The following is a 23,268-nucleotide window of genomic DNA, read 5'->3' as shown; positions in this document are numbered from 1 at the left end:
GAGAGGTGGGGAGAGGTGGGGAGGGGTGGGCAGCTGCGGGTGAGAGGGAGGAGTTAGGAAACCAGGAAGGGGCTCGTGTGCCTTCAGCTGGGCAGTGTGAGGACGACGGGGGAAAGAGCCTGAGCCCCCACCCCGGACAAGGACGGGGAATCGTTAACCCACGCCTTCTGTCCAGCTCTTCCAATTCTGAGAACCTGTTCTACAGAGAGTTATTCTGAATATGGGGGAGGGGACCCCTCCTGGTCCCCAGCAGCAGGGAGCGGGGCCATCGTGGGCGGTCAGCCTGGCAGCTTCCCCTCTACAAGGCAGGTGGCCAGGACTAGCCACTTTAGGCCAACTGTGAGCCACTGGGGCTCCTGATCTGTCCCCCAAGGGGGCTCCCCAGGAGCCTGGGCAGCAGACTGGGGCTTGCCTGAGGCATCGGACTTTAGAATTAATGTGACTTGGGGAGCTGTCACACCAGGTGGCCCAGTCCGCTGGCTGAGGAAGGGGGTGACCGGGTTCACCTCCGGCTCAGGCTGCTCTGTAGGACTGTGGCGCGGCTGTCCCCTGGCACAGGTGGGAGTGCTCCCCAGGGAGGACAGCCTCCGTCCCAGCAGAATCTGCACTGCCTCCGGTTTCACACCAGGGAGCTGGGAGGCACCAGGGTCTGCGTCCCCATGAACTTCTCAAGAACACATCTGGAGCAGTAAGGGATGCGCTCGAGGCTGCAGGACACTCTGGGACCTGGCGTCTGGGGTACTCCCAGCTGCTCTCACCCAACCTGTAAGAGGAAACTCTCCTCTGGCTCCGACCCCCGCAGTGAGACACCACTTTCTCCTTGGGAAAGTGTATTTGGTAAGAACAACTCCAGCTGAGTCCCAAATGGATGGGATCCAAACCCAAGGACAGTCTTTGCCCATCTGTGACCACGGACAAGCTTCCTCGCTGGTCACCAGTCATCAGCTCCAAGGCGAGACCACCCTGCCCCTGGCCACATCCTCTCCACCTCCAGCTTCTGCTGTCCTCAGCCAGAGAGAGGTGCTGGGCACCAGCTCAGCCTGCTGGACACTGGGCTGGCTCACAGCTGCGAAAAGCCAGGTCATACCCTCTGGGGATGTCCCCAAGCACCCAGGGCCGGAGGGCAGTCCCATGCTGCAGGTGTCACGGGCAGACGGGCAGGACCAGGGTCAGCTGAACCCAGTGCTGGGACCCCAGCTTTCCTCGGTGGTGGGATGGGGGGGCCTCCTCGGGCCGCTCTGGTTACCGTGGGCAGCAATGGGGAGACACGGCTTGCCCCGGTTCCATCACCAGTCATGCATGATCAAGGATGCCCAGCCTCGGGTGCAGGGCTGTGTCACACGTAGTCCAGAATCTCTGTCTCCATCTCATTGTCGCTGCCATCGGATGGCTTGAAGTCCTCCTCCTCCTCTTCCTCGTCCTCCTCATCTTCCCCAGACTCGTACGTCAGGGGCTCTTTCCCCCTGTCGGCCTTGGCTGGGCTGGAGAAGAGAGCTGGGGCCAGGAAACAAGGCCATGTGTGGAGCACAGGCCTCCTGGGTGGCCCCCAGACCAGCTACTGCTGGCCTCAGCCTGACAGAGGTGCCGGACAGCCCAGCGTCCAGACCAGCAATCAGGCTGCTGGAGGCCTATTTACGACGGGTGTCTGGGCTCAGGCCCCAGAGAAGCTGCCTGGGGAAGTACAGAGGGCCGGGGGGCCTGGCACTCTACAGCGTAACAAGCACTTCAGGGGGATACGGAAGCCAACAGCTTTGCAAGCCACTTCCCCATAGGAGGCTGGGTGGCTTCACGGATCCAAGGGGCCCCGACAGTGTGCAGGACGTGCTGTGTGAGTGCTTTTTTCTGGGGAGAGGGTCCAGAGCCTCAAGCAGATTCTCAGATGGAGCCGGGTCCCAAATGAGGCTGAGAGCCCCTACTCCCGTCAGCTCTGTGGAGTCCGATGGGGTCCGGGAGGAAGCCGTGAGAGGGGCCCTCTCGCTCACGCCCCCCCGCCCCATCAGACCTGCAGACCGGCGAGTGCTCCCTTTCCCTCACATCCCCCTACCGCCGGCCAGTGGCCAGGTCTGCCTGGTCCTGAGAAAGGGGCAGCCCGTGGGGGGGTGACAGGCCCCCCACACCTGCTGCCCCAGCTCTCCCGGTGCAAGAAGACAGGCTGGATGCGCCCACAAATGGCTGGAAGAGGTAGGGGGGTGTCAGGGCACAAAGCGGTGGTTCCAATGGCGGCGCCAGCCCTGCTCCAGCCCTGCACCAGCCCTGCTCCGGCCCTGCTCCGGCCCTGTGCCGGCCCTGCTCCAGCCCTGCTCCAGCCCTGCCCTCCGGGCCTGTCTCCACCCAGGGAGAGGCAGGCAGCCTGGGAGATCTGGCTCCCGGGGGGATGATTCCACTTGGGTGTAATTTCTTGGGGAGCAGGGCCTTTAGGGATACTTGCTCTGTCCCAGAGCAGGGCCCCCCTTCACCCTGAGCGCTCTCACCAGGCCTCTTGGAGCGGATGGTCTGCCGGATCATGAGGGACATCGTGTCCCTCAGGTCATCACTGGTCTTGGGGAGGCACCAGCCATCTCGCTCCGTGCAGCAGTTCTCAGCCCCGTCGTTGCGGTGAATGATCCTCTGCAGCCTGGGGGACGGGACACAGCGTTTCAGGATGGGCTTCTGCCAACAGGTGCCGTGAGGGTCTGGCAGAGGCGGGGCAGTGCTGGGAACAGTAACACTGGGACAGCCATGCAGAGGGCCGAGCGCAGCACTGAAGAACACCCATGGAAGCCGGCCCCTCGCGGCGGGGGTCCTGACTGGTGTGGCCCCTGCCTGCAAGCTGCACAGACGGTGGGGGACGGCCACGCGAACCTTCCTGCGAAAACCGCAGGCTCTCACCTGACTCGAGCTGCGTCTAACGAGCTCCCGTCTCTCCCCATCCCAGCGCCCCCCACCCCCTTTCTAAACATTACTAAGAACAACTGGCTGAGAGGCTGGGAGGTCGCTAGGACTCCAGTGTTGGCCAGGAGACTCAGGAACCGTGTCCCGAGCCTCCATGTGGGCGACGGAGGAGGGGGCCGCAGGTCTCTGCCCTGCCCAGCACGGCGGATCGGGGGGTGCGGCCCAGGCAGACCCCGGAAACCACTCCCGCAGGCAGACGGAGGTGCCCCCTGCCCCCGCCGCCCAAGCCAGGGCTTCCCACCGAGGCCGAGAGCCAGCGGAAGAGCAGCAGGGAAGGCCTTGGTCCAGAGCCCCACCATCCCCCACCCCCTGATGCCTCAGGGTCCCTCATACGTACTCTTCCACGTTCAAGTCACATAACTGGTAGAACATCTGTCGATAGGGTGGCAAGGCCCCCTCCCGGAAGACGTAGACCGAGTCCTGGGCAGAGGACAGCAGGACAGGACAGTGCGTTGGAGCTCGGAGCTCTCCCCGGCCGGTCCGCACCTGGCGGGCCTGGCTCCCCACCGTCCCCCGGATTCAGGTGGTGCAGACATGCCAGGGGCCAGGAGGAGGCGTGCAGAGGCTCCTACGCCCCTGACTCTAGGACCACGAGCCACGTGGCCAGCCACGTGTTATGGCATGGGCTGTCACGCCAGCTTTGCAAGCCTTCTGCAGTCTGCCCTCGTCCCTCGCCACCTCCTATCAACTGGCCCTGTTCTGTGGCTTCCAGACGCCCCCTGCTGAGGAGCAGGGCTTACCGGGTGTCTGTTTTCTAGAGGTAGGGATGGTGGCCTGAGTGAGAGTGCTTGAGGAGGGAGGATGGCCACTGAGGCGAAGACGTGGCGGCTCTCCTAAGAGGACACCGATGGTGCCTGTCTCCGTGCCCCTCTGTGCCCCCCTGCATGAGGCAGCCGAGCCAGGGGGATGGGGGGGGACCAGACAGCCCAAGTGGGTGAAAGGCCCATAGACTCCCACCTTCGGGTGTGCCGAGGACCCCGCAAGCCTGTGAGGGGTCCTGGGACTTGGCTGCCAGCACCCCGCCCCGCCCACAGCGGGGGGCCCGCGGTCTGCCGTGGCTCTCCTGCGCACCCCAGCCGGCCCATCCAGGCAGCGGCCACGGGCTCACAAAAGGCAGCCACGCACAGCTGCTGGTGTCACCTGTCCCTCTTGGAGACATGCCCAGATGGTCCTCAGTGCCCACTGCCCACACCGAGCTCTCACCGCGCTTCCCAAGGCTGTCCTGGAAGGCACCGGTGGGCAGAGCTGCCCGTCAAAGCCCTTCCCGGTGGCCCAGACCAGGGACTCTGGGAGCGAGTGTGTGCCCAGCCTGCCCGTGGGGGTTGCCTCCTCTCCCCCGTCCACTGCACCCTCAACCGGGTGGGCGACTGCTCTCCTCTGGGGCTCAGGGGGCACCCACCTTGAGCTTGTACTTGTTGGAGGTCGATTTCCGCGTGCCAGCCATCCCCGACGGGCCCAGGCCCTGCTTCAGGTCATGCATGGTGACAGGCTGGCTGGCTGTGGGGGGACAGCAGCAGTACTTTGGAATACAGGGGGATGTTTCTCCCCACCCCTCCCTGGCGCGCTGGCCGGCAGCGCCCTGGAGCGGCCCCTTGGGAAGCCCCACCGCACCTCACCGTCCAGATGCCCACCTTCCTCGCGTCTCTGTGCGGGCAAATCAGTCCCGATCCCGCAGGGCGAGCAGAGGCACTTACGCATCTTTTTGACGGTGATGGGAAGGCTGTAGTTGTAGGTGCTGCGCTTGGCCTTGACGGGCATGTCACTCGGGGCGTAACCTGCAGGCGAGGAAGGGCGTGTCGGGCGCAAGGGGGCGCAGAGCCCCTTCTCGCAAACAGAACTGGCTTTGCACTATCGGCGCACCAGGGTTCCCTGGGGCAGGCTCCTGAGAAAGGGACGCCAGGCCCCCCCGCACCAGTTGTCAGCAGGCACCATTCCAGCGCCAGCCACACAGGACTGTGTGGAGTGGCTCACCGCGGGCCCAGGGACTGGACGCGTACGGGGTGCCTGGCCCCCACCGCAGGAGCTGGAGTAAGTGGAATAACTGAGTGGATGAAGAACGGGTTCAGTAGCTTGAGGGCCAACGGTGGAGCCAGGACTCAAGCTGGGACCCTCATTTCTACGCTATTCTGCAAAGACCTCACCAAGGAGCAAAGGCTTTTTCGTCTTCACCACATGGATACATTCTTATTTCAAAAGAGAATGCTAGCAGCAGAAAGCAATTAAGAGAGAGAAAGATAGAAAGACAAGGTTTTAGTAATTTTTACCGTATTTCATTCCACAACGGATTCGGAAATCAAGGACTTGATAAATCTTGGCGTCTGGGTTTTTTCGGGGATCGTACCCATATCGGATCCACAGGCTTCTCCAGGGCCCTGTTATCTGGAGACAAAAGGCAGGAGTGTGAAGTGGGGCCTCCCTCAGGGATGCAGGGCCGGGACGGGGCAGCTGAACACCCCGAGAGTTGGGGACACAGCTCTGGAACCCCACCCCGGCTCTGCTGTGTGCGGTTCTTAGGCAGGTCACTTGGCCTTTCTGAGCCTTGGTCTTCCTGCTGGAGGTGAGAGGAGCCCCGTTTCCCATCGCTTCTGTGAGGATTACAAGAGGTGATGCCCCAGGAGCCTTTACCACGCCGCCTGGCACACAGGAGGTGCCCAGGGAGCGTTTCCGCCATCCCAACGGGTGGTACTCCTGAGGTCCTTATGTCTAGAAAGCCAATGCTAAAAGACAGCGGCTCTCGGAAGTCTGGGGTCCGAGCACAGGAGGGATGAGCCTTCCGTGTGCCCCCACCTTGTGCCCCACCTGTCATCACCATCATGGTCACATCTCAGGCTTGCCTCCCCAGGGCTCCATGCGGGGACCCCTGGCAGGTAGGATGCCTTCCTCCAGCGCCTTTGGGAACCTCAGTAATGACACCTCATCCCCAGGCCCTTCTGGACTGAGCCCAAGGTGGATCTGCCTCTCCTACCCCCACCCCCACTCAACCCAGGTAGAATGAGCCAAGGCTGGTGGCCCTGTGGTTAGGGGGCCTGGGTTCTGCAGCCTAACAGGCTGGGGTCCCAAGTGGCTCTGTCATGTGCTGGCTAGAGGACCTTGGCACATCAAGTCACCTCTCTGAGCCCCGGCTCTGCCTCAGAGGTAAGAAGAGAATCCTGCTGCCACCCCCCAGGGAGGGGAAAAAGGATATAATAGGTACACAGCACTTAGCCCCAGCACCTGGTCCTTAGAGCATTCTTAATATGAGATCATTTAAAAATGTATAATCTCTGGGGCACCTGGGTGGCTCAGTCATTAAGCGTCTGCCTTAAGCATCTGCCTTCGGCTCAGGTCATGATCCCAGGGTCCTGGGATCGAGCCCCGCATCGGGCTCCCTGCTCTGCCGGAAGCCTGCTTCTCCCTCTCCCACTCCCCCTGCTTGTGTTCCCTCTCTCGCTGTGTCTCTCTCTGTCAAATAAATAAATAAAATCTTAAAAAAAAAAGTATAATCCCTTTATTTAAAAGTTACATAATTACTCTCTAATCCTAAAACCATTCCAGTATGGCTAGTGTTACTAGGAGGCCGTGGAGGGCCTTCCTGGGGCTGTAATAAGCCGCCTGGTGGCGGCAGCCACCTGCTGTTGCTGTAGCTCTGAGAGGTCAGATTAGCAATCAGGGCGCCCCTGGTGGGAACCAAGGCAAGAGGCTGGGCACTCACCATGTAATAGGCCACGAAGGGCAGCAAAACCTTGAGTTTGTCAGGGTGGACGCTGATGTTGGCCTTGACAGCGTTTCGTGACCAGATGGGACGGATTTCAAACAGCTGGGGAGTCAAGGCAGAGACTGAAATGAGCACCAGCAGCTTCCCGCCTGCCTGGCTCAGACTCTCCAGCATGGTCTGGTCCCCAGCAGACCCTTCGGGAGAGGAGTTGGTGGAGAGCATGGCAAGGAGCAGCCTCTAGGAACTGCTGCACCCACTCACTGGTCCCTGCCTTCTGAAGCGGGGACCGCACACCCAGCCTGGGTCAGGTGTGGCTGCAGGGCCTGGGCATCCTGAAATGAGCACGAAGGACACAGTCTCTGGCCTCATGCAGCTCACAGGACAGTGGGGGAGGCAGACGACCAAAGGAGCCAGAGCAGGGCCAAGAGGGGGACATGCCAGAGTTCTGGGACCCTGAGCCCCAACCTAGAGGGTGGAGTCTCAGTTGGGATGTCGTGAAGGCTGAAGGGGATGGCCTGGCCCAAGGGAGGACTGCAGGAGGCCAGTGTGGCTGGAGCGTGGGGGGTACCGGGGGGCCAGGCCAGGGACTGGGCTGTGTCTGAAGGACTAGCAGGGCCCTCGGATAGTGGTCCCCCACGGCTCCCCTCCAGTGACCAGTGACTGCTGGAAACCAGTCAGGTGTCCACACAGTCTCTTTAAGAAATAACCACCCCCCGCCCAAGGGAACAGTCAGCTTCAGCAAGGGCTGAAGCTCACGAGCTCACTCACGAGCCTCTGTGAGTAGCAATGTGGCCTCCCTGAGAACCTGCCGTCCATGCCTGTGCAGGCATGAGCAACAGAGGCCCCCGCTGGCTCCTCCCAGGACCTGCCAGCCGGGGCGCAGGCGGAAGGCCGCTCTGTTCCCTCCAGCACTAACGGGATAAAGCATCAGGAGGCATACGGTAGGTACCCCATCTGGTTTCTTGCCACCAGTGATGGATAAATGAAAGTTTCCTGAACCCCAGAGCTCCACTGTGAAGTCACGAACAGACAATGCACTGACTGCTTCCCACCCCTAAGGGACCTCTCAAGAAAATTCTAAGAAGTATTTTCAACCTTGGGAATGTAGCGCTTATACTGGCGTGGCTTTGAGATATGACATCTGGAGACGAAACATTCCCTTGTGCCGATGAGCCAGTTTTAAAAAGTCAGTACAGCCATTTGCAGAACGAGGGAAGGGCCCCGCTGGGTAAACGGGAGGTGGTCAGTGCAGAGGTGGGCCCCGGGCTCGGGCTCACCTTCCTCAGCTCCTCCTCCACCTTCCGGTCCAGGGGGTTGGTAGAGATCCTCCTCCACGTCTGGACTGCAGCCTCCAGCGGCTGCGTGGGCACCTCATCATCCTCAAAGTTGACAAAGATGGCATTGTGGGGGCGCCGGGCCCTGCTCAGGCCAATCAGGTTCTCGCCTGAGACGGGGGGGTTGTTGTAGCCTTCCCTGCGGCAGAGAGAGCTGGGGTGGGATGGAGCACCTCCAGGAGGACCCCAGGCACAGGCTTGCCGGACCAGGCAGCGAGCCCACGAGTGGGTGCCTTTCCCCGGACGCCGGGTGACGGGTTGGAGGAGAACCTTAGCACCTGTGTTCTCCGGCTGACGGCCGGGCAGGGGCAGAGGCAGCGACTGCTGCCGACAGCTCAGAGAGGCCCTGGGGCCCGGAGCTCGTAAGCCGGGAAGCCAAAAGCGGTGCGGCTGCTGGTCTCACAACCGCACCGCATCACCCAGGGCACCGGACAGCCCGTGAGAAACGGAACACCGTCAGGCAGGGGTGGGGAGGGAGGTGAGGCACAGGGACACAGGACATGCTCGGTCAGTTATCAGGCAACACCCACCCTAACTGATGCTTACGACTCACTGCCTTAAGCCTCAAGACAACCTTACGAGGAAGGAACCAATTTCCTACGAAGTAACCGACAGCAGCTAGAAACCTACCTAGAGGCAGAGCTTACACGGACAGAGCTGGGACTCTGGGCCCTGTGAACCCCGTCCTGCCACCCTCTGACAGAGCATGTTTGGCCCAGAAGCATCTGGACAACAGCTGGGTGAAGAGAAGACGGACATTACTGAACAGCACTATCCTGCAGCACAGGGGTCAGAAGTGAGGGTTCTCGCGCCAGCTACGCTCAGGCCTCCTCTGCCGGCGCCAGGCCAAGATGCTCAGGTGGTTACCTCACTAAGGTGGGATGTCAGGGCGCCTGGGGGCTCAGTTGGCTGAGTGTCTGCCCTGGGCTCAGGTCATGATCTCAGGGTCCTGGAATCAAGCCCCCCATCGGGCTCTCCTCCCAGTGGGGGGTCTGCTTCTCCCTCTGCCCCTCCCGCAGCTCGTGCTCTCTCTCTCGTGTAAGTAGATAAAAAAATCTTTAAAAAAAAGTTGGATGTCAGAAATGTCCAGAAATGTCAAGCTTATACTAAAGCAGGGAGGACAGTCTCAAGAAGCCCCACAACCCATCATGAGCGTCAATAATTATCACCACACGGCCAATTCTGTTCCGTCTGTACCCCACTCCAAACGCACGAAATTATTTTGAAATACGTTTTTTCACCTTTTTTAAAAGGATTTTTAAAAAGATTTATTTCAGTGGGGGAGGGCAGAGGGAGACGGAGAGAGTCTTAAGCAGACTCCGTGCTAGTGAGGAGCCTGACAGGGGGCTCGATCTCACAACCCTGAGATCATGACCTGAGTGGAAACCAAGAGTCAGATAGATGCTCAACCAACTGAGCCACCCAGGCACCCCTTGAAATACATTTTAAAGTATGTCCTGCACATCACACGTTTTCATTCAGGTGATTATTACCTTTTATTTATTTCATTCCATTTTTTTGAGGGGGGAGGGGCAGAAGGAGTGGGAGAGAGAGAATCTTAAGCAGGCTCCACTCCCATCTTGAACCCAAAGCAGGGCTCGATCTCATGACCCTGAGATCATGACCTGAGCCGAAATCAAGAGTCAGATGCTTAACCAAATGAGCCACTCAAGTGCACCCAGGTGATTACTACCTTTTAAATTTGTTTCCGTTCTACCTTAATTTTCTACAAGAGTAGAAACCATCTGCATATTTATAAAGGACACGCTGGAAAACAAAATTACAAAGACGAGAGCAAGTTTGTGCCTTTTTTGTAAAGTGACCCCATCAGAAACCACCCCGAACAGGTGTAATATTACCCTGTCTTCAAAGACATGCCCAAGACCCTGAAGAGCCCCCAGAGGGAAGGCCCCGGTGGCTCACTCCACCCCAGGAAGTCCACTGCCAGAGCAGCAGCAAGGCGTGGGCCTGCCAGGGCCTGTCACCATAGGGAAAGGGCTCCTTGGCCGCCTCGCCGACTCCCCCACTAACTTCCTCAAGGAGGAGGGACCCCTGTCAGGCCAGCCTCCCAGCCTCTCCTCTGCCCACGGTCTTGCAGGAGGCTCAACTTCCCTGGACCCATGGAGGGGCCAGCAAGGCTGCGGCCCGACCCCCTGCCCAGCCCTGGTGTACCCAGGAAGGCCAGCAGAGCAGAAAAATTGATAGTAGCCCTGGGAAAAAAGGCAGGTTCTTTCCATTTGCTGGAACATCGATAAACCACATGGGGAGGAAAAAAGGGCCTGTGGTCCAAGGGCAGCCAGCCTTTCTCCCTTGTCCCTCTCCCAGAGGCCGGGGAGCAGCTGCCTACAGGTCCCACAGGACAGAGGGGTGACTCAGCTGCTCCAGCCCGTAACGGGGCTCAGCAGCACAGAGGGGTCTAGTTTCCCTTATGTATTTTTGTGTCTGTTTCTGACTCTGAGGGGAAATGACCAAAGCATTTCAGAAATATGCAAATCGTCTCTCTCCCACCTAAAACTCCTGTGCGGAGTATCACACACGCAGAAAAACCTGTCACCCCACGTGGAGGGCTTCGGCCAGGAGAGGTGCGGCCCAACCTTATCCACTTACACAGTTCTGTCATACTCTGCCCCTGGAACCACCACTCGCTCCTGTGGTCAGAAAGGGCTGCGGAGGGGGCCGCGGATTCAATAGGCCTGAGCACCGCGAATGGAAGCTGCCAGGCGGCCTGCTTCTGGCTGGGGAAACTGAGGGAGGACTGGCACCGGAAGGCGCAGGGGAAGCCGGTTCTCTTGCTCGTCCTGGCAAGAGTGCGGCAGGTTCGTGTGGGAACACAAGTCCTTCCCCGTGGATGGGCACGGGGCATGCTTTCTCGACGATGCGCTGGGAAGCTGAGGCTGGGCAGGTGTGGCAAGCGGGGGAGAGGTGCCAATCACAGAAGCTGGTGCCACAGCTGGGCCTCCGCTGGAGCGCTCGCGCTACTTTGGGCTGTGTTTGGAACTCTCCGTATTTTTTTAAGGGAAGAGAACAATACACCTTCTCCTTAGGATCAAATCTAAGCCCCTCACCATGGTCTGTGAGACCTATCGCTCTCCCAGGCTCCCTCTTCAACCACTCCTTCGCAGGCGCCAGTCCCCTGGTCTAGAATGTTCTCCCTGGATTTTCATGTGCCTGGCTCTGTCATCACTCAGGTCTGTTTCAAATGTCCCAGCCCTTCTGAGGGCCCTGAGCCCTCACCCCACTCACTGCCCCTTACGACCCACATCCCTTTTATCTCCTCTAAGACATGCATCTGGCCACGGGTCCATTGCTCCCTCCTGGTTCACTCATGCTCCATCCAGCTCCCCACCCAGCCCAGCATGGACCTCATCTGTTCTCTGCTGATGCAGGGCTCCAAGGAGTGCCCCAGGGCCATGACCCGTGGTCAGCACTTGTTGATGAAAACATTTAGTGAGGAAAGAGAACATTCTCATCCTCCCACCCCTCTACAAATAACTGCTCTGGGCCCCATCTTCCAGATTTTTCTAGGTTTCTATTGTCATGCCACAATTTATTTTTATATCACAGAATGTGCTCCTACACCTGCTTTTTTCATAGAGGAAGGTACCCTGGGCAAGTGCCACATCAATCCACGAGCCTGCTCTCACATGCTGCATGGTGTTCCCTGGCCTAGAAGGACCATAAATTCATTAGCCACATCCCAATTAATGGACTTGTTTATTCTATCAAGCTCTGCCAGGCACTCACTGTTCTAAGTATTTCAAGGTACATACTTTTGGGCATGAGTCTTCCGAGTCTTAAGGTGACATCCTGATTCCCTCTCTGTAGAGTGGGAGCTTTGAGCAAGGTCTATGTCACCGGGTACGCTGCTTCTGGGGGCACAGGAGCCACGGGCTTGCAAAGCCAGCACTACTAACTGCCTGACTCAGGAGTGGCGGAGTTGAGCCTGGGACCGAGGCCCTCTGACCACAGGGCCCTTGCTCTGAACCCTGATGCTGCAGGGGCCGGGGGGTGGAGGGGCTTACCGGTGCTGCGTCTCTGGTCGATAGAAATAGTCCACTGGGGTGTCCAGCCGAGAGAAGATGGGGGGGGGGATGTAGAGCGGCAGCTCTTGGTGGAAGAAACTCTCCTTCTCAGGCTTGAGCATGAGCACTTTGTCATACATGGACATGTGCCTGCCGCCAGCCTCCGTGTGCACGGCCAAGTACTGGAAGTCGGACATTCCTGGAAAGAGGCAGCCAGATGGCAGACACCCCATTACACCCTCCCAGGAACTGGCGACTGCTGTGCATCGACACCCACACGTTCTCGGAGGTGCCAAGGGAGCCGTGCAGCGGGCCATGGGGGTGGGAGCTGAGACAGCACCCTTGGAAATACTTCTGTGCACGCGACTCTGCGCACTTGGGAGTCTCCCGGAGGGGCTGGGGGAGGAGGGGGCGATGTGGTGCCTGAGGGTCCAGTCTAGTCAGCGCTTCTTGAAACGTAGAGTGCACGACTCACCTGGGACCTAGCTAAAGACTCTGGGATGCTGCACATCAGACAAGCCCCCAGGACCGGCGCTGCTGGCGGGGACGGAAGGTGAGCGGCGGGGTGCCGGCTCAAGCAGACAGATGGAAAATGCATCACGGGAAGACCTCGCACCAGGAAGGACCGCCCTCTTTGGGGAGCACCGCATGCCACCAGAACGACTGACGTTCAAGATGCCCAGCTCAGGGGTCCCTGGTCCTGGTCTCGCCCCGTTCCACTTTCCAGCCCCTCTTCTCCATCTGTGCTCTCCGCAGATTCTCCTAAAACTGCAGCTGACACTGCATTCCTAAGGCTCACTAGTAATCTACCAAGTGCCTCCTGCGTGCGCGAACTGGCCCTTTAACGGCATCCCCCGGACCCCAACCCTTCGCGAGGGCCTGGGGAACCCAGGGTCCCACACTGGATGGAGAAGTGCCCGAGGCTGAGGGAAGCTGAGCACCTGCCCAAACAAACTGGCTCTTTCTTACTTACCCGCCCCACCACACCCCTTGCCACCCCTCACTGGGGTTCCCTATGGGCAGCAAACTGATTGAGGACCCCAGGGAAGACACCCAGTTGGCTAAGAGTTCAAAGGAACATGAGGTCCCAAGGGGCTGAGGTGATCTGGGAAGGCTTCAGAGGAAAGGCAAGACTAGCATCAGTCAAGACTCAGAGAAGTTTCCAAAACACTGAGGGTCAAAAATTGGAGACCTGCTAACCAGTTTTATTTGGCCCTACATGATGGCCTTAAAAATTAGGGGATTATTCATAGAACGTCAGCTTTTCATAAGAATGCAGGAGATGGAGCAGCAATGGGCCCCCAGTCCATTGAGAGCTGTTGCATGGAGGGAGGAACGGGTGCCTCTTGGATGGGGACTGCACTGTCCCGCTCTGCTCATCCCCTGCCCCTCATTCCTGGGCATAGACTGGCCCCCTTCACCGCGTGGATGACCCACAGAGCAGCTGTAGGAATGTGGACGCAGGTCCTAAAATAACCCAACGCAGTAAGTTGCAGTTACCTTGAAATTTGTAAATGGTGGAGATGGTGCCAAGTATCTCTATGTCAAATGTGACCTTGGGGTGGGGCTCAGGCCCCGGCACCTCCCTTTGCCGCCTGGTCTTCCTCCTGATGCGGAGCAGCAGGCTGCTGGTACTGAAGCGGTTGGCGCACACTGGGTGGCAGTAAGGGTCCTTGGGCCGGAAATACAGCTCCAGCCTCTTGGTGGGGTCTGCGTAGATCTGTGGCGAGGCCAAGGAAAACAGTGACCGGTGGGCAGCTAAGCGGCTGGCAGAGAGCTCTCTCTCACTTCACAAAAGCCTGATAGTGACCCAGCTGACAAAGGGAGGCCAGGGGGCTCCTGGTTCATTCTTAGCTTTTAATTCTCAAAAGACCCATTTTTCCAACCCAGGTATCTTAGTTTTTATCTAGTAGGGAAAATGAGGATAGTCTCTTCCTTCCAAGAGGCTGGAAAGCTAGAGACGATAACTGCCAGCTAAGTAGAGCACCCCCATCCAAGTGCCGGTTCAGCGCGGGGACTCATGCGCCTCCCCTGGCGACGTTCGTGGCAGTCTTCTCACCCCTGAGTCTTCCAGGGAGGAACCGAGGCTGGCAGGGTGGAGTGGCTTGTCTTGACCTTCCTACCCGAGGCACTACCTGCCCAAAGGGTCTTGCTATTCAGTCTCACGTGCAAATGTTTCCAAGTCCAAAGGAACTGAAATCAATTAGTAACAAGCACTTTGGCTCTGACCTGCGTCACTTATTCTTTCCAAGCCTCCGTTCCTTCTCTTTAAAATGGAGATACGAACGGTACCTACTCACAGGACTGTAACAATGATTAAATGAATCACTGAATTGTTGACTATGCGACACGCTGTCTGGTGTCTAGCTCGTGGTGAACACTCTCCAAGTCACGCACCCACGAGTGCTTGCCCCACATGAAGTGGGAGGGACACAGTGTCAGCTGTGTGCACATGAAAGCCCAACAATGCTCACGGGGCCAAGAGCATCTGCCTTCTAGCTTGCTGGCTCCCCAACACTAAGGACACAGCCTGGCCCTTAGGAGATGCTCAGGAAACATCGAGGGAAAGAAGGTTAAAAGGAGCCCCAACCTTCAGGAATCCCTTCTCACGAGACACGGATCTATGAGACCGTGAAGCTGGAAATAACCCCAGCTGTGGGCCTGGCAGAGAAGGTATACAAGCAGCATGAATGGGACGAATCGATGGCCAGTCTCTTCCAAAAGGCTCACACTGTAGTCGGATACAAATATCCCTGGGGTTAGTGAGAGCAAGGGTCCTGTCAATGCCGAGGTAGAGTGAGTAAGTCAGAAGACTAACTGGGCCTCTATGGCATCCTGTCTTAATGATAGGTTTTCAGTATTCATTAAGCATGAGGAAGCAGCAGGTAAGAGTTCAGACTTCAGAGGGGAGACATGCATGAGTTCAAATCCCCACGTGAGAGTTTGTTTGACCCAACTTTTCCTACCTGAGTCTTCATCTGAAAAAAGGGGAAAATGGTACCTAACTCCCTAGGTTGTTGTGAGGATTCAGTCATGCATCTGACAAATATTTTGGAAGAAGGTACTATTAAAGATGTTAGGACTGCAGGAGTAAACAAGAGAGACAAGGTACTGCTCTCACGGAGTTTACAAGCTGAGAGCAAGCGACCAAGACAGACAATAAAACGTATTAAAACGTAATTTCAGATTGGAATTAACAGGTCGGGGCTCCCGGGTGGCTCAGTTGGTTAAGCATCTGCCTTTGGCTCAGGTCATGATCCCGGAGGTCATGGGATCAAGCCATTGCTCAGCAGGGAGCCTGCTTCTACCCCCCCCCCCCAACCGCCCTCCCCCCATGCACGATCTCTCTCAAATAAATAAAATCTTTAAAAAAAGGGAATTCATAGGTCGAGAAGGCAGATACAAACTACTAGAGGCCACTTTGATTAGGGTAGTCAGAGGACTCCCTATGGAAGAGACATTTCGAGATCTGGTGCATGTAAATCACCTCCCCTGAGCCTTGCACCAGGTAAGAAGTCATCCCAGCTCCCTCATTTTCCCGGAGACCTTGAACAAACTGCCTCGGTTTCCTAGTAAAATGCGGACAATGCCCTTTGCTACCTGGCAGGGTTCTAATGAGGATAGAATGTAAGTAAAGCACTGGTACCGAAGAAGTTGATGGTCATTACCACCTTTATTTATTATTTTTTTAAGATTTTATTTATTTGACAGAGAGCACAAGCAGGGGGGAGCAGCAGAAGGAGGGAGAGAGAAGCACACTCCCCGCTGAGCAGGGAGCCAGATGCTGGGATCATGATCTGAGCCAAAGGCAGATGCTTAACCGACTGAGCCACCGAGGTGCCCCCCATTACCACCTTCAACCGCAACAACACAACACCCGGTCCCCTCTCCTGTTAGTCAACGATTCTTAATCTCCCGCGCCTGGGTCTGCTCCTCTGTGAATGAGGAAGTGGCAGCCCAGCACGTCGCGGGGGCTGTGGCTCCCCGGATCCCCGGAGGAGGGGATGGAAAGGACACGCCGCCCCTCCCTGGGTCTCCACTACAGCCTTCTCCCGCTGCTCCCAGGGAAAAGCAGTCCTCGCAGGCGCGGAGGCGGCAAGTCCCCGCCCACTGGCCGCCCCGAGCCCGCCCCGAGTTCCGTTGCCAAGGAAACCACACCTCCCCGGGTGGTCCCGCCCCTCCGGCCGAGGTCCCGAGACTCGGTCTCTCCCGCGGTCCCGGCCACTCCCCCTATCCCGCTCCTCACCCGGGAAACGCCCTCCTCGCCGCCCAGAGTCCGCAGCATCTTGGACACGTCGCGCACCACGCCTGGGTACTCCACGCACACCATGCGCCGCTCGCGCCGCAGATCCACGGGGACCGCGATCCTCGGCCCCGCGTCAGCCGCTACCGTCGCCGCCGCCGCCATCCCTGCCAGTCTGGCCCGGCCCGCCGCGGTCCGTCCCTGCGGGCGCTCCTAGCGGCCTCGCCTCAATGGTTCCGCGAAAGAATCGTTCCGGGTAGCCTCGCCGCTCGAGTTTCTCTACATCCCTGGGATCAGCGAGACTCGAGGCCTCTGAAAGCAAAGGCCCGAGGTCAGACCCCCCAGGCTTCGAGGTGAAGGACCGCCTGGGTCCTCAATTTGGGGTTTAAAAAGAAGAGGGTAGCTCGAGGGGCGGGGCAAGGGCTTGTCGCTCTTAGCAACCCGCGAAGGACCCGGAGGACTGTGAGACACCGCCCAGCTCTCGATTTCAGCCAATGAAAACCCGAGGGCCGACGAGGCGTCAGGGGTAGCCTGCTTCCTCCCCTTCTCTCCCTAGCGCGTAGATTTCAGCCAATGAGGAAGCAGAACTGGGCCGGGTCCCCGCCCCTCTCTAGGGCTCCTTCCAATGACGGCTCGGGGGCGGGCTTGAGGCACACTTCCGTCCCGCCTTCGGGTGTGGGACGATCCCGGGGCTGAGTGGATTTCCGGCCGACGTCGGCCGAGGGGTTTCCGCGAGTCTCTGACCCCGGTCCTGCCCGCCGCTCCGGCAAGCCTTTTCCCGCAGCGCGCGGAGGCAGATGCGAGCGTGAGGAAACCGCTTCGAGTGCTCGCCCCACCTCCACGCACAGAAGACCCCGAAGCGCCCTCGGCCGCGGAGCTCAGGGAGGAAAGTGGGCGTCCGTCCCTCGTTCCTTAGTTATCAAGCGCGTGCTATGTGGGGACAGAACTATAGGGAGCAAAGTGGGGGACACGAGGGGTCGGAGGTCGACGTAGGCCAGATGGAGCCTAAAAGTTGGGTGTGCCTCATGGGTGGGCTCTCTGAGTGCGATGCTGAGTCCCTGAGGGGCGCACTGGAGTGCACGACCTGACTTGTGCGGGTGAAACACTGTTAGCGTAGGGAATGGGTCGGGGGCGAGGGGTGGGGGGAAGCAGGCTCAGATGCAGACCCTCTGCGAGGCTTCGCAGGGGCCAGGGACGTGGTCGTGAGGATGGGAAGAACGGGTTGCATTTGAGAATAAGAGGAGATAAAAATCAGAGCAAGGGCCCCTTGGACGTGGGTACCCCAACTTTCTGATGGCACGAGCCAAGCTACTCATGCTGTTTGACAAGGTCCAAGTGCGGGGGACGATCCTGAAAACAGGAGACTCCACAGCTGGCTCCTGCTATTCTCTTTCATTTTGTTTATGGCAATCTTTATAATTGTGGGAATATTTCTGGGGTTTCATGATAAAGTGACTACTCATCTTAGTTACGCCTATCTAAGCAATCATAATGAAGCTAATTCCACGAAGAATTAGTTTCTATAGAACAAAATAACAAGACGGTCTCGCACTGTCTAGCACCTTTCTCTTTGCATACTGTTTTTTAGTTTTAGCGAAAGCCAATAAGCGGAGATCAATAAAGGTCATGTTAATCATTACAAAGGAAAATGAAAGAAGGCTATGTCTGTGATCCAAGAAATGATCTAAGATTATCTCAATTGTAAAAAAAAAACCATAATCACATGTTACGAAAGTATGGAAAAACAAAAATATCCTAACATATAAATAAAGTTCCTCTGAGGCTGTCAGGAGGAGATGCTTGCAACCTGATCCTGTGTCTGTGTCTCCTCATTCGCGGACGCTGTCCTTTCCTATGAGAGACCCACCCCGGCTGGAGCTGGACTCCGGCATCCTGAGATGATTTCAGAATCAAAAGAAGACTTCGTTGTTCCAGATGGATGTAAGAGGACTGAATCATCGGCTGCATTGGCCATTAAGTGGATTTTTTTTTTTTTAAAGATTTTATTTGTTTATTTGACAGATACAGCGAGAGCAGGAACACAAGTAGGGGGAGTGGGAGAGGGAGAAGCAGGCTTCCCGCTGAGCAGGGAGCCTGATGCGGGACTCGATCCCAGGACCCTGGGACCATGACCTGAGCCGGAGGCAGATGCTTAACGACTGAACCACCCAGGCGCCCCTAAGTGGATTTTTAAAAGGAAAATCTATCTGTAAGCTGAGTGTGAACGTAGGTCATTATAATTGGAAGGCCTAGCCAGGAGCCCCAAAACTGAAAGAAAGGCCCCCCCTGACAGGAATCAACCAGCAGCAGCTGATGCATGAGTGGAAGGAACCACAGACTCACCAGCATGTGAGGACTTGGCAGTCCCTGACCTGCCTCTCTGGCAGGAACTGGGGCATCTTCTGTCACCAAAGAAGGTTCTATGCAGTGAGGCTGGGATAATTCTCCAGAATTTTTCATGCCTTGAGATGAAATTAACTTCAGATTTCTTGTGTCCTTTTGTTCTCATTCCATGCTCACCAAGCAGTCTTCTGGTGGTTTGTTTAATTTTCCAGGAAGGAGACTCTAAAGAACAGATATGTATTGCAAACTAATAAACTGGTGTATTTACATCAGACCCCTGTGAGTTTGGTACACATGAAGTAAGTCAGTCCTGAATCCTGGCGGGGGATCCTCTTCTATGGGGGAACCTGGGATGGGAGGTTATTGATTCTGTTAGGGGAGGGCAGAGGAAGGCTTTGGGAAATGTTTTCTTTTCTTTTCTTTTCTTTTTTTAAAGATTTTATTTATTCATTTGACAGAGAGAGAGCATGAGCACGGGGAGCAGCAGAGGGAGAGGGAGAAGCGACTCCCTGCTGAGTAGCAGGGAGCAGGATCTGGGGCTTGATCCCAGGAACCTCGGGATAGTGACCGGAACAGAAGGCAGATGCTTAACCAACTGAGCCACCCAGGCGCCCCTGGAAAATGTTTTCTTTGGGCCCCAGAATCTGAATATTCCTTTCTGGGCCCCTGGGTCAGTCTGGGAAGCACACAGTAGGTGTTTACTATTCCCCAGCCAGGACTAGATTGTCCCTGCGCCTTTGGAATTGGAGAGGAGTAGTGTTCACTTTTGGCCACCAGATGGCGACAGAGCGTTCTCGCAGGCAACACCGCCACCTGGTGGTCATCGGTGCCCGTGACACCTGGAAGAAGGCGAAGCAGCCGGGGAAGGAGGAGAGATGGGAAGGGGGCCCAGGGAACAGATCCTCCCAAGAGTCCTGTGCTGGGCGGGGGTCAGCAGCCTGCTTCTGATCTCGTCCGACCGCAGGGAGGCCACGCCTCTTTCCCAACACACATATACGCACGCCCGGGTCCGGGAATCCTCCTGCACAGTCCCCCCACTGGCAAGCGATGGGGCCCCGGGCAATGGGGCTCATCCAGGGGCTTCAGTTTCCTTTTGGCTACAAGTGGGACAAACTGTTGCCAAGTACATTGGCCTTCCTAGTCAACTTGGTATTCCAAAGCAAAATTAAAGTAAATGCGCACAGGAAAGCATTTAACTCTTTTAATTCAATTTAATTTAACTGATCAAAAAGGTTCTTCATAAATAGCGTTTATGTTGCCAAGTTAAATATTTTCAAATACGTGCCAGGCAGAGGTAAATTTACAATGAAGCTAATAAAATTTAAACACCAGGGCCCCTCAATTGCAGGTACCTTTTTTTCCCGAGGCTCTGGGAGGTGCCTTATGCTTGTGTTCACACAGGCATATGTTTTTATAAAATTTTTTAAAAGTAAGATATTTCAACTGCAATTGGTTAAGACTTCTGTCTCTTTTACCTAGCCCGCCCTCCATCACACTTGCCCTTGTGTTGGGAGGCATCGAAGTGGTCACAGGCATTTAAGGGATTTGACAAAAGGAAGTCCAGTTGGGAGTACATTCCGTTTGGATTGCATGGAATCCGTGTGTGGTCTGCAGTCACATCCGTGACTATTGGTGGCCATCCTCTGTGGGAATGGCTTCCAGGAATACACACTCTCCCGCCTTCTGTGACGCCTACCGGTGTCGCGATATGAAGATCCGGGGCCAAAGGTAGTACAACTGTCAGAGCCAGAAGCTAGTCTGGAAAATTCCTTCAATTAGCAGACACAAGCAGAGGAAAGTAAAATGTACAGCCACTTTGGAAGAAAGTATGGCAGCTCCTCAAAAAATTAAACCTGGAATGACCACATGATCCAGCAATTCCCCTTCCGAGTGTATACCCAAAGGAATTAAAGGCAGGGTCTCAAAGACATATTTGTACACACATGCTCCTAGCAGCGTTATTCACCATGGCCAAAAGGCAGAAGCAATCCAAGTGTCCATCAACAGATGATGGACGAACAGAATGTGGTCTGTCTATACCATGGAATTTTACTCAGTCTTGAAAAGGAAGTGTTGACAAGTGCTACACCGTAAATGAAGCTTGAGGATGTTGTGCTATGTGAAATAAGCCAGCGACAAAAAGACAAATACTGTATCATTCCACTTACCTGAAGTACCTAGAGCAGTCGAGTTCGTTGAATCAGAAAGTTGAGTGTTGGTTGCCAGGAGCTGGGGGAGAAGAGGGAGTGGAGAGTTAGTGTTTAATGGATCTCGAGTTTCAGTTTGCAGGATGAACAAATTCCGGGGCCAGCTGGTGGTGACGATCGCAGGACAGTGAGTGTACCTAAAATTACTGAGCCACACACTTAAAGATGGTTAAGATGGTAAATTTTACATTCTGTGGATTTCACAATTTTTAAATGTAAGCAGAGAAGTTGGTTCTCATCAACCCTTAGAATGGAAGTTCTCTATCAAACTGTGATAACGTAGACTAAACAAGTATAAATGTAACGTACATTTCTGTTTAGTTTTAATGGCAATCGCACAAAACAGAATTTACCGGAATTCTGTGTAGGGCTCAACTCTGTAGAGGGACTATGGAGAGCCAGCACGTCTGGGTGCAAAGTAGTGTGCTTTGTGCTCTCCAGCACTTCGGATCTCTGTTTCGCTACGGCATTCTCAGTACTAAGTTGTAAAGCTGAGAAAAGGTGTTCTAACTAGCGATAACAGAAGCTGAATTTTGATCAGCCATGCTGAAGACTTTCCATCCTCTCCGTAGAAAATGATGTTACAAATAATTGTTGGGGCGCCTGGCTGGCTCAGTCAGAAAAGTGTGCACCTCTATTCTTGGGGTCGTGAGTTCAAGCCCCACATCAGGCGTGGGGCCTACTTAACTACAAAAAGAAAAAAAAAAAAGAAAGTGCCATCTTGAAAAAAAAATTGAATCAAGATTATTGTTGTATGAGGAGGCGAACGAAGAGTATGTAGCCAAAATGTGTGGGAAAAGGTGTTCTAGAGAGATGCCCAGCCGTTAATTAGTATAAATTTTTTCCTGGATACTTGGATGTCATATAGAATTATTTATCATTTGTTATGCTTTATTCCCCTCCTTCTAAATAGTGATTTGCTTTTACACCTAATTTTGTATTTTTAATGTTGTTTTCTTTGGTGTAAAGAAAGACCTTACCATCGTGTACGCTTCCAGCCCCCCCGAATCTCAGAACTGCCCCGAGCTGTTTCACTGTTACGTGGGAGCACGTGGTCTTTCACAACTTTCTAAATCCTCTAACTCAAAGTGAAACTTCTCGGGATGCCTGGGTGGCTCTGTCAGTTAAGCATCTGCCTTTGGCTTAGGATCCTGGGATCGGGCTCCCTGTTCAGGGGGGAGCCTGCTTCTCCTTCTGCCTGCCGCTCCCCCTGCTTGTGTGCTCTCTCTCTCTCTGACAAATAAATTAAATCTTAAAAAGAAAAAAGCAGAACTTCTCTTAGGGTCTTTTCAAAGTCTGTATTGCCTGTCAGGATGTCCCCTCTGTTCCATCCCTCCCTGTCCTTGTCCTGGTCCCCTCACTTGAAAATGTTTCCAAAACAGCCATTGTGATTGTTTTCCTCAGTCCAGGAGTTCTTTAGGAGTCTCTTGCTCGATATCCAAAAATTGGGGAGTTTTAAAATTATCCTTCGTGTTCTTGACTTGTAGCTTAATTTCACAGCAGTCAGGGAACATATTCTATATGATTTCAACCCTTCCTTTAAAATGCTTTGGGACTTGTTGGGGTGCCTGGGTGGCTCAGTTGGTTGAGCATCAGACTCCTGGTTTGGGCTCAGCTCATGATCTCGTGGCTGTGGGTTGGAGCCCCGTGTCTGGCTCCACGCTCGGTGCAGAGTCTGCTCGGGATTGTCTCTCCCTTTCCCTCCCCCTCTGCTTCTTTCCCCTCCCCTGCTTATGCTCTCTCTTAAATAAATACATTAATTAATTAATTAATTATTAAAAATAAAATAAAAATTAGAATATATTGGGACTTGCTTTATGGCCCAGCATACAGATAGCCTTGTGAAGTGTTCTGGGTACATCTGAAAAGAATGTGGCAGGTACGATGTCTTATATCCTTCCTGGGTGTACATGCGTGTGCGCACACGCGCGCGCGCGTGTGTGTGTGTGTTCATCTGCTCACTCTATAAGGGATGTGTTAAAATTCCCCGCTGTAATCATGACTTTGCCTAGTCTCCTCGCAGGTTCGTAATTTTGCTTTGTTTCCGACTGAGGTCCATGTTTTTGTGTACGTGTAAATTTAGAAATGTTACGCGCGCCTGGCAAATGGGTCTTTAATGGTCATGAAATGTTCCTCTTCATCTCTAGAAAAGTCTAAATTGTCACTACGAGAGGTTTGTTTTGTTTCACATTTTCCTGATGTATATGGTTTTCTATTGTTTCACTTCCAGTGTTTCCGCGTGCTTCATTTTTGTCTGCCTTTTGCAAGCCAGATGGAGTCTGCTCTTCCTCCTGCCTCATACCCTCTGTCTTTGAACTGGAGTATTTAATTGTTTTATATTTAATGCAATGCTGATCTATTTGGGTGGAAATCTTTTATATTCCTATCTGCCCCACCTGTTCTGTCTTCCCCTCCCCTTTCACTTTCACTTCCTCTTTTTTTTTTTTTTTTATTTATTATTTGACAGAGAGAGAATGAGAGAGAGAGAGCACAT

At 55.2% G+C, this 23,268-nt stretch overlaps 1 protein-coding gene across 5 annotated transcripts; it reads right to left on the bottom strand.

Annotated features, from left to right (window-relative positions):
• Positions 1 to 3: 3 nt before the first annotated feature.
• On the bottom strand, positions 4 to 16,411 carry GTF3C5 (general transcription factor IIIC subunit 5). 5 transcript variants are annotated; one of them, XM_021691227.2, is made up of 11 exons: positions 16,228 to 16,411; positions 13,482 to 13,701; positions 11,982 to 12,180; positions 7,903 to 8,098; positions 6,623 to 6,727; positions 5,196 to 5,310; positions 4,563 to 4,706; positions 4,331 to 4,428; positions 3,269 to 3,351; positions 2,472 to 2,614; positions 4 to 1,494 (listed from the first exon to the last, which is right to left on the bottom strand). In XM_021691227.2, the coding sequence occupies exons 1-11, from the start codon at positions 16,387 to 16,389 to the stop codon at positions 1,337 to 1,339; spliced, it is 1,623 nt and encodes a 540-aa protein (XP_021546902.1). In that variant the 5' UTR covers positions 16,390 to 16,411; the 3' UTR covers positions 4 to 1,336. The 5 variants fall into 5 exon arrangements, with proteins under 5 accessions (XP_021546902.1, XP_044776328.1, XP_021546903.1 ...); XM_044920393.1 differs by having other exon boundaries at positions 3,269 to 3,389; positions 4,327 to 4,428; positions 4,626 to 4,706; XM_021691228.2 differs by having other exon boundaries at positions 4,626 to 4,706.
• Positions 16,412 to 23,268: the final 6,857 nt, after the last annotated feature.

Source organism: Neomonachus schauinslandi, chromosome 13 (genome assembly GCF_002201575.2).
Source record: "Neomonachus schauinslandi chromosome 13, ASM220157v2, whole genome shotgun sequence".
Classification (NCBI taxonomy): Eukaryota; Metazoa; Chordata; class Mammalia; order Carnivora; family Phocidae; genus Neomonachus; species Neomonachus schauinslandi.
Note: the sequence above shows the minus strand (reverse complement) of the source record. Positions and strands in the feature narration are given on the sequence as shown.

Excerpts from the sequence above, each read along its gene's own strand:
- GTF3C5 (XM_021691225.2), bottom strand. The coding sequence starts at position 16,389 with ATGGCGGCGGCGGCGACGGTAGCGGCTGACGCGGGGCCGAGGATCGCG. Across the intron at positions 8,099-11,981 it reads CGACCAGAGACGCAGCACCG|GGAAGGCTACAACAACCCCC; the intron begins GTAAGCCCCTCC and ends TCTCTGCCGCAG. Across the intron at positions 3,352-4,330 it reads CCAACAAGTACAAGCTCAAG|GACTCGGTCTACGTCTTCCG; the intron begins GTGGGTGCCCCC and ends TCCTCTGCCCAG.